Below are 13,859 nucleotides of genomic sequence, written 5' to 3'. Positions count from 1 at the left end.
TGAAAAGTGCCCCCACACATGGAGAGAAAGCGTCTGCTCATGTTTAATTTCACATTTGGACTGCTCTCACATGTGATTAGGTCGTGCAGAGAGTTAAAAAAAAAAGAAAAAAAAATATAACATTCTTATAGTACACCTATTTTTATATCAGTATATTACAATTAATGCATCTGGAAAAAGAGCTCCCTGTGTCATTGCAATTAATTGCATCCACGATTCTCCTGATTATAATTACAGAAAGCATCACTGAACTTTACACTGAACACACTGGAGGGAACGTGTCATTTTCAGGCCGAAAAGCAGGTGAGACCATGATGAGGAAGAGGCCAGAGAGATGAACAAGACAAGGAAGGTCACACAAGGAGTAGTCCGACTGCCCTCTCCTGCTCCATTTGTGCTAAAGCTTCTCACCAGAGGCGGTCACTTAACCAACCGACCTCGGCTGTTATGAGGCCCGTTAAACTCAGACACAGCGAGTCAATGAAAACCAATCACGGTCATGAATCGCTTAACCCATACAGAAGGCATATGTCTACCACAGCTTTTCCATTAGAGCTGCCAGAGACTGTGGTCTTATGGGATCACAGGGCAAACTGTGGGGAAACTCTTGCGAGTGCTGGTTTAGGGGGCATCGGCACAGGCGGTAGGGCTTCTATGAGAAATTTTGAGCGCATAGAGTGGCTTTCGGGTGTTTTCCGCACAGGGGGACGGTGCTGTCCTGGCTCTGGCCCTCCATGTCCATGTCCAGAAGGCTTTGACGGACGGCACTCACTCCACTGTCGCCCGAGCCCAGCGGACTCTCACAGCTGCTACCTGGAGATGAGCTGAGCGTCTGTGACCGGGACGAGAGTTTCCACGGGTCCGGACGTGCCCGAGCTGGGGTGGGTCGAGGGCGGGGAGCGAACTCCAGGGTTTTGGGACGCTCCAGCGTTCCCGTATGGCTGTCCAGCTCTGGCACGGGAATTGGAGGAGGGGGTTTGCGCCGGTGGACCGACGGGTAGACCGTGGACGGGTCGGGGAGGCGTGGAATGTCAAGAGTTTCACGAGAACCTGAAGGAGAACATATGAACGACTCTGTAAATGACATTCAAGATATAGAAAAAATATATCTTATTTCATATTTTATCCCAAAATCTTATTTAATGATGATTATTTTTAGGACCATTCAATTTTTTTGCATTGTGATAATTATTTCCCCCAATTATAAAATGATTTAAAAATGTTATACATATACTGTAATACAGCAATAAAAGGAAAAGGAAAAACTGTGTCACAGTAATTAGAATCACTATCGGGAATAATGGGAATTACAAAAAAAAGTTAAAACAAATTTTTGTGGTTTCTAAATATTGTCTTTATGCTAATTATTATATAACCATCACAAAAAAAATATAATTCTCATTACTGTAATTTATAACACAAACACACTGTATTTAATATTATATGCACTGTAATATACAGCGATAAAATAATTAATTACATTCAGGAGAATCCAAGGAGAATCACTATTGATTACAAAAACAGTTATTTTTTAGTTATTTTAAAAGATCATCTTAATGCAAATTAATATATACAGTATAAATATATACATATATATTGTTGAGTTCAATCTTAGGTTTATGAAATCTATATTATGACCATTGCAAAATTGTATATAATCACTGTTAATATGAAACAAATAACACATTATTGTAAATATTTTAAGAATATATTATGTATGAGAATCGTATTGATATTAATGAAAAACACTTAAGATTAATGGGAATTACAAAATTAGTTCAAACAAATCTTAGTGGCTTTAAAACATTGTCTAGATGTTTTAGTCACATTCACAAAAAAAAAAAAAAAAACTAATTTCTGTAAATATTTGAAATGTTTTAAAGTACTTACACATCATGGAAGTATTATATATAGTTATACATTATAAAACGTAATTTTGACAAAGATTCACACAATAACGAATAGCATTTAAAATCGTATGTAAACTGTCTCCACTGAAGTGACCAAAACACTGTACCTTTAAATGAAGTGATGATCGGGGCTGTTGTGGGGGGGAAGGGCATGCTCCCGTCAGAAGGGGTGCGTCGATGTCCCACGACCGTCTGTGCTCGAGGACGAATGGCCCCGTCCGAGGGTGTGCGCCGGTGCCCGCGGTTTAACGCCATCGCTGCAGAGACGTGTGTGGGTGTGAGGGACTGGTTGGGCTCTCGTTTGAAGCTCTCAGCCTTCAGGTCCAGCAGAGGGTTTAATGAGGGCGCAGGAGACACCCCCGGATGAGCACTGCTGGGGGTCGGGGTAAAGTCTTCAGCATCAGACGGCAGCAGGGACTTGGTGGAGTTGCAGTCGGAGAGGGAGGAGAGGGAGAGGAGGGTCACGGAGGGAGACGGGTCCGTGCTGGGCAGGGTGGAGTCGTGATGCCGGTTGTGGGACAGGGAGAGGGACAGGGTTCGGCTGGGTGGAGAAGTGCTGCGTCTGAATCGACCCGTGCGCTGGAACAGGCCCTCCTTCTTCTTCTTCTGCTCCTCTCGCGGGTCCTGCTCATCCTGACTCATCTGTACACCAATCGATGAATAATGTCACATGAGCTCAACATAAGGTAAAAATAAACTGATTATGCCAATCAGTTTTAATTAATTGCATATATCAATATACGTCAATTATAAACATCTATTAATATCTGTATCTATGCAATATAAAAAATGCATTGTCATTACAGTAAAGAAAAATAAAACAATATTAAATAATATTTGTAAAATATTTACACATTATAGAAGTATTTGTTGCACTTTATGTGTGCATATATAATATATATATATATATTAGTGCTGTCAAATTGATTAATCATGATTAATCGCATATAACATAAAAGTTTGTGTTTAAATAATATGTGTGTATATATATTATCATATTTATATATATATTATATATATGTGTGCGTGTCTGTGTGTGTGTGTATATATATATATATACTGTATATATATATATGCATATACACATACACACACACACACATATATGTATGCATTTATATAACATATATATAAATAGTTTATATAATATACACAAATATATAATTTTTTTTGTAAATTAAAATAAATAATAACATATCTATTTACATATTAAATTACAATAATTAATTTGCATAAATGGTACAATTAAATGTATAATCATCATTAATTAAAGTATTAATCAATATTTTACATATAAATTAAAAATCGACAAAAAAAACCCCAGCTATAATCTGTCCTCCTAATTAACCTCTTTTCTTTCATTACTTTCTTTCTTTCTTTCTTTCCCACATTCTCACTCTCTAACAGCGTGTACCTGTTGTCGTCCCAGCTGGCAGACGTCAGCACCGAGTCCCACAGCCGCCAGTATGGAGGCGCAGCCCAGCAGCAGAAGGTCGCTCTTCTTCCTCGGACTGCAGCGTCGAAGCGTCGAGTCCTGTGAGCCTATTCCCGATCCCGAGCCCACCTCCTCCAGCGCTCCGTTACTGCCCAGATCAGGAGCCAGACGTCCTGGAGAACTGTCATCCAGCTCACAGTGCTCCTCTACACACAAGACACAGGTGATGAAGTAATAATAAGGTGAAACAGGCCATAAAATTACTATTCAGTTCATGTCAGTTATTAATGTGTTTATTGTAGTGTTGGGTCTTCGAATCTGAGTGTCTATAAGAAGAACGTGATTCCGACTCACCCATTTCATTTAGACTTGAGAATCCAGCTGTTATAGGAGCATGTTTTGGGGACTTCCCCAGATTCGGGGCACTGGAGGACCACACCTTGCCCTCCCCAAGTGATTTTAACCTAAAAAAAATATATACTATTAAGCAACTTAAGCTGTAAAATGGTATTTATGGTAATTCCTATCATGACAATTCTTGGAAGAGTTTAGCATGGTAATGAATTTGACAATGTGACAAAGTGTTTCCCCGTCATTGACAGAATTTTCCTGCTTTCTGTGTTTTCATTGTTATACGGTAGGGGGCGCTATTACACATCTTCTGAAAGAGTACAAAATCTCCTGATCAAAACACAGGCAAAAAAGAAGCAGAAACAAGCGATAGAATATGTAAAATAACGTGATCATCAACATTAAAGGGCATATCAATCAAAACTGAATGAAATGTCAGGACGAGGTACAGGACGATGATGGATTCGATCGACTCCATCTATGTTTCAATCATCGTTCTGAATCAGATCTAGATGTAGTCTTTGACAAAAACGTGATTTTCTCAGCCTTTTGCTCAAAATGTTGCTTTTTTATGAAATTTACCCACATTGAAGTGTTGATAAAAAAAGAATGCATGAAGTTTTTTTTAAAGCAGAGGGTTTGTTCTTTCTTTTGATATGTTGCATGTTCCTATACAACAAAATATTCTAGGAGCCATGAAACTTTTGTGACAGTGATCAAAAAAATGCTGGCACTGGCTGGCAACTTTTTTCAAAAACAGATTTAATATCCTTTAATATTCTTTTGGTGTACCTGTCCTCCCCCCCGACTCTCTCGCGCTGATGTGTGGAGCTCGGTCCCCATGTTCGGCCCTTCTTCTTGGTCCCTAGGTCCTCTTTCTTACACACTGCCGTCCGGCCCCACGTCTTCCTCCCATCACTGGGTGTCACTAGACCATACGTACAAGTGATGAACACATTTCAGAAAATATTCAATATTATGTTTGTTTTTGCAAACTACATATTATTGCTACAAAACTCTACATTAAGTATTTAAAGGAACACGCCGACTTTTTGGGACTTTAGCTTATTCACCGTATCCCCCAGAGTTAGATGAGTCCGTACATGCCCTTCTCATCTCTGTGTGTGCCGTAACTCTGTCTGACGCACCCACCACTAGCCTAGCTTAGCACAAAGACTGGAGGTAAACGGCTCCAGCTAGCATAATGCTCCCAATAAGTGACAAAATAACGCCAACATTTTCCTATTAACATGTTGTGATTTGTATTGTCACGGCGTGTACGAATAACAAGGTCACATGAGACACAGCCATCTTCTAACCATATACATACTGGGAACTATATTCTCAGAAGGCGAAGCGCTGCTACTTGGGCGGAGTAAATAGGAAAATGTTGCCGTTATTTTGTCACTTATTGGGAGCAGTATGCTAGCTGGAGCCGTTTACCTCCAGTCTTTGTGCTAAGCTAGGCTAGCGGTGGGTGCGTCAGACAGAGTTACGGCACGCACAGAGATGAGAAGGGTATGTTTGGACTTATCTAACTCTGGGGGATACGGTGAATAAGCTGAAGTCCCAAAAAGTCGGCGTGTTCCTTTAAATAGAAACACAAGTATGTAAGCTAAGACAGTCTCAATGCACTTCACAGTGTCTAGGTATTGATTCTTGGCACATGGCAGTGCAGGCATCCGTCAATATGTACTAAGCTGACCAGCAATGGACTCTGGTTCTTATTTATTCCACTATATAAAAGCAAAAGAATGTTGTGTATTCCTCTGGTCTCGACTCACGGCGTATCGCTCTGAGGCGAGGAATGACCCCTGGGCTGGCTGGAGGAGTGGTGCTTTCGCTCCCCTGACCTTTCCTCTTGTCCACGCTGGGTGACGCCTGCACCGTGATCTTATGCTCGAAACCTAAAACAGACACATGACGCAAATGACGTTCACACCAAGGACAATGACTATAACGGTAATTATAAAGTTCTAATAATCGCTCTAATGAGGATAGGAAAGTGAACACCACAGCTACAGTGATAATGACAATATCGATGGAAACACTTTTAGAGTGATTTTTTTTCCAGCTCATGAATGATAAAAACATTGACAGCCAATGAACAGAATGGCTTTTAGGAGCTTATGAATTTCAAGCGGCAGGCAACATAACTGCTAGTGCTTATAATAGGCCAAAAAGATAAAAAAAGACAATAAAAATGCGATTTTTTGCTCATTTGCTGGATTTTTTACCTTTATAAAGTGTGCAGGAGTTTTTTGCACCTTTTCACCAATTTGGATTATTGGGGCTTGTGCACTTTTTTTATTTATTTTTTAGGTGTGGTGAGTTTTTGGTGTTTTCATATAATAATAATAATAATTGGTGTGGATGCTGCTATAGTTATAGTTATGTTTCACAGAACCAAGATATGCTGTTGTTGCAATGTTATCCACAGTTTTGAGTGTCATTGTTTGTCTGGAGTCGCTGGCGACTAACAACAAACTCCTGATTGAATATACTCTTGTGTATTATATGTTAATTTTTTCTTCTTCCTTTTTCCTCTGCTTCAGCTATGATAAAGAAAGAGACATCCACACTTGCATTGCGTGTTCGTGCATTTTGGGGGCGGAGCAATGAAGGGAGGGGTGTGTTTGTTTGGGTTGATTTCAAATATCAACAGTGTTTCTCAGAAATCGCTCACTGCACCTTTAAGGACATATTGATTTGGACTTTTTCCAGGCATTACAATTTACAATCTGTAAATTATTTTAGGACTTCCTTTTAAATTTGATTCGGATTTGATTTGCACTGTATGGTAAAAATATACCACATTTTACTGAAAAATAACAATGATTTGATTAAAAATAACTAATAAATAAATATATATACAGTTAGATTCCCATTCCACCCACCAGATGGCAGACTGATGCAGTTGCTGTCCCTGCCGAGTTTAAGCAGTCTGCTCTTTTTGAAGTGGCCTTTGCGTTTTTTAACATGTGGTTTCTCTTGATACATCTGATGGATGATGATGTTGAGCTCTCTCTCTACAATGTCGATCTCCCGCTCGGCTAACTCCTGCTCGCGCCGCCTCAGATGCTCCTCTTGCTCCCTCTGCTCCTCAGCGGCCCGTGCCAGAGCTTCCTCCCAGGATCGCAACTCCTAATGAACAGGCAGTTATTTACACCACTAATCCACTACGCCTCCAACTTATTGCTTATCATATCGTTAGTGTAATTTCTTTAAGGCGTAGATGATACGATTTTTCCACGCATTAGGCTAATTTTGTATATTGGTTCAGAATACTTGTGTGTAAACATACATGGGTCTCTTAATCACACAAAATCTCTACTGTATCTTTATTAGATCCTAAATTTATCAAACCTTTACCTTTCAAAAGTTTGGGTCCATAAGATTTTTTTTCCCACAGTATTACTGTAATTTTTGATAAAAAAAATAAGAGAGTTCTTTAAAAAAACAAATTAATACTTTTATTAAGCAAGGATGCATTAAAATTGCAGTAAAGACTTTTACATTGTTGATGTCTATATAATAAATGCTGTTCTTTTGAAATTTCTATATTTCAGAGAATCTTGTGCATGTATCACGGTTTCCACAAAATATTAAGCATTTCATTATTTCAACATTGATAATAATAAGAAATATTTCTTGAACACCAATTCAGCATTTTTTTTAATTATTATTATTTTTTTTTACATATTTCAATGATTTCTGAAGGAATGTTATTTTTCTAAATTAAACAGTTATTTTAAATTGTAATATTATGCCACAATATTACTGTTTTTATATGTATTTTTGATCAAAAATAAATGCCTCGATGAACATAAGAGACTTCTTTCAAAAACATTTAAACATTTTATTGACCTTAAACTTTTGAACGGTACTATACTTTTGAAAATAACTATTTTAATTATTTTGTACTTATTTTTATTAATTTTAAAAATAATAATTAAAAAAATGTGATGTGACTTGGTTTTAACAAATAGTATATTAATATAAATTATAATATAAATATTATGGTATTGTTTGGTAACCGACAGTATAAAAAAATAAAGCAAAGATTGTACTGTATTATTGTAGATATTTTATTTGAAAGTGAAAAACAAACTTGACAATACTTTGATGTGACATTTAGTATGTTAATTAATATTATTAAACAAATAATATTAATTATATAGTTAAATGAGTTAATTATGTGGTATGATAGTATTGGTCGATAGAATACGGTAAATGGTGCGTAAACAGTGTAAATATCAACTGAAACATGCATTAAACTATTGCACTAAAAATATTTCAGGAGTCCACCACAAAGCTACTGGTAGGCTACTAAATCTCGGAGATGTACCGAACGTGAAACAAACATCTATTTATGGTCCATACCTTCTCCTTTGCTCGTAGTTCATCAAACATCTGCTGGATCTCCAGCCTCCAGTCTTCCTGCAGGGAATGGAAAGACTCCAGGGGCATCTGGAACATGGCTGATTGCTCAATGTCCAGCAGTCTCTTTAGGATACTCCCAAAACAAGGACGCCCGTGTGGGTTAGGACACCAACACTCTACAGAGAGAGAGAGAGAAAAGTGCGGATGTGATGTAAAGCGGTCCACTTTTCTGCAGAGTTTAGCTCCAACCTTGATCAAACGCACATGCTTTAACTTTTTAGGAGAGATGGGTCACATACGAGGGTCTGTGGCTCTACCAGGGGTCAGAAAGTAAAAGTCCTGCCATCCCAGTAAACAATTACCGTCTTTCAACGCCTTGGACTGGTTTTCGACGTGATTTCAACTAAGTAGTTTCGGCCGGACTGTTTGACTACGTGTTTCCAATTGATCATCTAAGACAGGTTAAGTCTGTTATACATGCTAAAATAACGGAGAAAAACAAACTAGCAAATCATGTTCATTATTATCTCAAATAATAAATTTAAAGAGTTTTACATATTCCATCAAGATGTTGAAGATCGACCTGTTTTCAACGTTGAAAAGTCGTAATTAGACGTTGAAGATTTACGTCTATTCAACGTCTAATAGACGACTTTTTGCTAGCTGGGATATGTTTTTTTCCACCCATGAACTCAGCCAGCTGATTTCACTAATTAGTTCTGTCTCCAGTCTAAAAACTGTGCTAATTAGCAAATAAAGGTGATTGGAACAAAATACTGAGGAGAACTTTTACTTTCTGAACCTGGACTTTACACCTCTGGCCTCTACTATTGGAGAAAGCGTAACGGCTAACTTGGATCACGTGTGACTTGATATCCAATCACATTACAGCCTCGACGTCATTGAGTTGTGCGACAGTCAAATGAATTAGAAGTGCCGTAAACTGAATCATACCTGTCGCGCAATTGCCCGTGACTTCTCTTATGAAACAGCATTTTTTTTCCGGTGTAAACTCTAAAAATAGATCAATCCAAAATGATTTTTTTTTAGAGCAAACATGTTGAAGATTAGCCAATGGGCTGTCGATTCATTAAATGATAAACCGTGAGGCCTCTTCTCCATTGACATCCATTAAAAAAAATGGCCTTGTCTCCTTTTTTTTTGGCTAACCTTGCAGGCTTGCCTTCATGTGGCTTTGTTTTTATGCCCGGTGCACATTGTATGATTTTGGACTGTCCCAGACAAAAGATGGCCAATTGTGGTCGATTTCTGAGGTCGTGGCTCCTAGACGCTGGGCCTACACCGTACAGTGAGAGAGCTTCAAATACGGCTGAGTCACGATCTCGTGACCAAAGATAGCCTGCAATCATTTTCCAACAATGTCATACATTTAGCATGATCATCTCACAGTGTGTTTGCTGCTAAGACCTCGTCTACTACTGACCAGCCAATAAAAATGCAACATGAAACGGCGTATTGATCAATACGACTTGAATACTTTCCTCGAGCTCCATTTGCAAGATTGACGTGCCAAGTTGGCCTCTTTTCTCTAGCCACAATCGCATCCATATTCTCCTCTTTCACTTTCTCATCTTTGTTTCAGCGCACATAAAAACCACAATTGCCAATGCAATTCTTCCTGCTCTATTTGTTCACCACTAGCTCATGGTGATGACGGTTTACTCTTCTATAATAACTAGCGTCGTAGCCTACGATTCAATAGGTGTCATCATCGTGCAATCTATGTACCCAAGATTATTAGATCCATGTCGTACAGTGGGATTTGTAATGAGCTTATAGGATTGCCGAAATCGTACAGTCTGTAGCAGGCATAAGTAATCCTGAAGAGCTTGATGGGCTTGTTCAGGTGTGTTTGATTAGGGTTGGAGCAAAACTCTTCAGGAAAGTGGACCTCGAGGGCCTGAACTCCTGATGTTCACAGGTACATGTTTCATGGGGTTCAACCAAAACTGTTCTTACCTCCCAGCAGCTGTGCAAAGGCCTCGGGGCAGGTGGAGGGGATGGGAAGGGTCAGCTTGTTCATGGCAACTCCATACGCCACAGCCAAAGCGTCAATTTCACGGTACGGCACCTCACCAGTCAGCAGCTCCCAGAGTAGCACTCCAAAACTAACACGAAAAAGACCATAATCAGCCACAGAGACTCTAGTTAGGCTGTAAAACACAGTCCACAGGAGGACGGCAGCTCACCTCCATACATCGCTGCTTTTTGAGAACAGCGACAGCTTGATGACCTCTGGAGCCATCCAGGCGTACGTGCCCGCCGCGCTCATCTTTGTGGTGCGATGCCATTCCCGCGCAAGCCCGAAGTCTGTGATCTTCAGAGTCTTTCCACACAGGTCGTCTCTCTCCACGGGCTCCAGAATCAGAACTGAAATGAAGAGCAGAGACATATGAGGCCAAAGTGGATTGAAGATCCAGTTTTTGCTCACCGTTGATATTTCTGAATCATGATTAGTGGAATATTTTGCATTTAAGGGGACACACTACAGGTGAATAGGGTACATTTTTTAACTAGCAGATATAACCATGAAAATTAAGATGAGAAAAAAATGTATTGCAAGTTTTCTGTAATTTAATGTTTAAATATGCAAATTAGGCAATGTCTAATTAAATATGCGCTAATTTGCATATATATAAAAAAAAAAAAATCTGACTATTGGATAAAGCCAGGTTAAAAAATATTTTTTCATTGTGTTCACATATTAGATGGGAAAAAAATTACAGAGGGATTTATGGATATCTACTTTTGTTATCCTGTAAATCAGAATATACTGTCAATAGCCTTAAAAAAATGATTTTCGCCATGTTTTTTGGAATAAAATGTTATATAAATCAGGCTAGGAATAATATATTTACAAATCCCTCTGTAAATGTCTTCATAATATAACTAGGTACAAGACTGGAAAGTTTGGTGTATATAGGTGCTACTGAAGTGGAGATTTCGGACTTAGAGAATGAGAGAAAGGTCATTTTGAGAAAACGGGCTTTAAAGATTTATCATCAGCCAATGAGATTGCGCATTCAGCCCTTTTACTTTCACGATTGGTTGCTGATAAAAAGGAAATGACCATATTTGGATCTGACAGCTTTGTACAGAAGAGAGAGAGCTTCCTAACGGTGCATGTGATGACAGGGAGCAGATCGCGGAGCAACATGTTGATTAAGAACGTCAACTTTTGTTGAATTTATGAGAAATCTACCGACGCAAACAGACAAAGTGTAATAAAATAAAGACCTAAATGTGTATTTCGGACTTTTTTTCACCACAAGTCTGAAAGATGACATGTTATTGAAGACAAATATCCAAAAATCTCAAAATTGACCTGTAAAAAAAAAAACGATGTTTTTGCCTGCCGTGTCTCGTCTTAATATCCAGTGAGGAGTCTCAGTGGCGCTCGTCAAACCAGATCATTCGGAAAGCAGAAGCTTTACACAAGGATGGAAAACAACACCCTTGATTTGCCATTAAGATAAAACTGAAGTGCAAACATATGTAACACACATTTGAGTCATATGAGAATGATGTACATAGTGACACCTCAGGAAAACAAAACTAAACACAAATGCATCTACAGATCACGTTAGATATCTAGTTCTTACACGGAGGAGAAACAAGCGTGCAGCCATCTTTAGAAATTTGTGTTTGAACTTCAGTTTTTGCGGTAGCTCTGTTTCTATGGCATCGCTGTCAAAGAGTAATTAGCTGGTGACGTCAAGTGGATTTACTTATTGTAGAGTTAGTAATTAGAGTTAGAGTTATTGTAATGTTTGAAGCGAATGTCATAAATGTCAGTAGCTTTAATGTTAACAAGATTTTAAAATAAGCAGTTCATGCATAAATCCGTAAGATCTTACTTTCATGCTGTGGGAATACAAACCGGAAGACAAAACACGACGAGCGCAGCACTGAAAAGGGGGCGGGGCTACATGAGGTCATCATTATCATATTGTTTTGAACTGGCGTTACCAACCCATTTTAAAGCTACACTGTGTAGGATTTTCTCCCATCTAGCGGTGAAATTGTTTATGACTACCGACTGAATATTACTTTCTAGCTCCTCCCATTCCGAGGGCGTTTTAACTCCTACGGTGGCCGTATTATTTCAAATCTGCCGGCAGTCGCGAGTAATCTCCCCCTCGCATTCGTCACGGTGCCACTGAGTGTAAAAACGTGAAAGGCGAAGCTTGAATTTCCAGGTATGTCCCTGTTTGGCTAATGTATTTTCAAGATGGAGGCGAAACATGGCTGCCGCCATTCGAGCGACTCGCTCGTATGTATTCTAAATGGCAGATTCTACGCTTACGAGAATACTTGATTAGTCGGTAGAAGTAATTACACATTAATGAGCACATATCATTTTGAAAGTTATCATTTATCAGTTTTTTGCTAAGAATCAGCTTAAAAAAATGACACAGTGTAGCTTTAACTTTAGCATGTGACGTATTTCTGAGTGAAACCATACCATGAAAAGTGACAAAAAATCACGTGAAATCACATGATCCTTCAGAAATCCATAAAAAAAAAATTAAGGTACAAAAGAAGAGCATTTATTTGAAATGGAAATATTTTGTACAATTTTAATTATTCTAGCTGAAAAGTATTAAAAATCATACCGATCCCCTGCATTTAAACAGTAGTGTACATAATGAAAATATTGAATAAATGCAATGTATTCCGGAATGGAATAATGTAATATGAATCGTTCATAATAAGACCAGGAACATTAGGAAATTATTAAGAAAGTAATCAATTGAATTGGGTCAAATAGACTCAGCAAAATGAAGTCTTCTAGACTTTTGGAGGGAGTTGAAGCTCTAGGCCTATACTATATCAAATATTTATCAGCCAGTAGCATGTGTGCAGGGAAGAGAAACAAGATCTCTTAAACACACACACACACACACAAGCTCTCTCTTTCACGTAACTAAGGTAAAGTGCACACTCATCTAAACACAACACAAGCTTAGTTTTACATCCCAATCGAGACGCATGACAAGCTTTAAACTACACACGCATACACAGAACAGACAGGCGCCAGTAAATTGCATGTAGAGCACAATGTCAATATTTCACAGAAGTGGCATTAGAGGAGAGAGACCAAACCTGGCATTGTTATCCATGAATTCAGACCTGTTTACTGAAACTACTAAGCTTAGTTGCTTAGTTTATTGGTTATTGCTTACATGCTTAGTTTATTAGAACAAGAATTCTATGAGTCAATGGGTACATAAGACAAAAACAGATGGGAAACACTGGTCAAAGCCACTGTCACGACTCACGCCATATTCATCCACATGATGATTATACAGTTGGCATAAAGACTTGAAAGAGTTGGACTAGACTTTCTGTCTATTCCATATTTACAAACATGAGTCACACCGGATGGAGTGGAATAAATAAAACATTTATATATACAGTATATATATATATATGGATTTCAGCAGTGGCCTTTAACGCTGCTTATTGCGCTTAAACAGTCAAATACACACAAAATAATGTCAAAATGCCGGTTTTGGCGAGAATTCATGTAAACACAGTAATTTATGTTTTATGTAAACGTAACCAGTTGAGAAAGAAAACCCATGTATAACAGTATAATGGATTTGTGAGTCAGGTCTTAAAGTGACAGCAGCCTAATATACCTGCGCCCAAATTATGAGATAATATTAAAAATGACTATATGGCAGTTTTTCCCTATGGTGTCGATGTCAAAATTGTGGCCAGTAAATATGCTAAGTGGCTAGTAACTTTGGAAA

At 38.5% G+C, this 13,859-nt stretch overlaps 1 protein-coding gene across 1 annotated transcript in view; it reads right to left on the bottom strand.

Moving 5' to 3' along the window:
• Window positions 1-529: 529 nt before the first annotated feature.
• The window catches only part of map3k10 (mitogen-activated protein kinase kinase kinase 10), a 31,213-nt gene continuing 17,883 nt past the window's right edge, over window positions 530-13,859 (bottom strand). The window contains exons 2-11 of the mRNA XM_084408503.1: window positions 10,290-10,470; window positions 10,060-10,208; window positions 8,080-8,255; window positions 6,594-6,840; window positions 5,481-5,603; window positions 4,489-4,624; window positions 3,700-3,809; window positions 3,325-3,551; window positions 2,018-2,552; window positions 530-1,050 (exon numbers count right to left, since the gene is read on the bottom strand). Coding sequence (XP_084264629.1) covers window positions 653-1,050; window positions 2,018-2,552; window positions 3,325-3,551; window positions 3,700-3,809; window positions 4,489-4,624; window positions 5,481-5,603; window positions 6,594-6,840; window positions 8,080-8,255; window positions 10,060-10,208; window positions 10,290-10,470 — 2,282 coding nt within the window. The 3' untranslated portion in view covers window positions 530-652. The remainder of the gene's footprint in view (window positions 1,051-2,017; window positions 2,553-3,324; window positions 3,552-3,699; window positions 3,810-4,488; window positions 4,625-5,480; window positions 5,604-6,593; window positions 6,841-8,079; window positions 8,256-10,059; window positions 10,209-10,289; window positions 10,471-13,859) is intronic.

The sequence above is a fragment of the Rutilus rutilus genome (assembly GCF_951802725.1).
Source record: "Rutilus rutilus genome assembly, chromosome: 5".
Classification (NCBI taxonomy): domain Eukaryota; kingdom Metazoa; phylum Chordata; class Actinopteri; order Cypriniformes; family Leuciscidae; genus Rutilus; species Rutilus rutilus.
The sequence above is the reverse complement of the archived record's forward strand: the minus strand, read 5'-3'. Positions and strand labels throughout refer to the sequence as shown.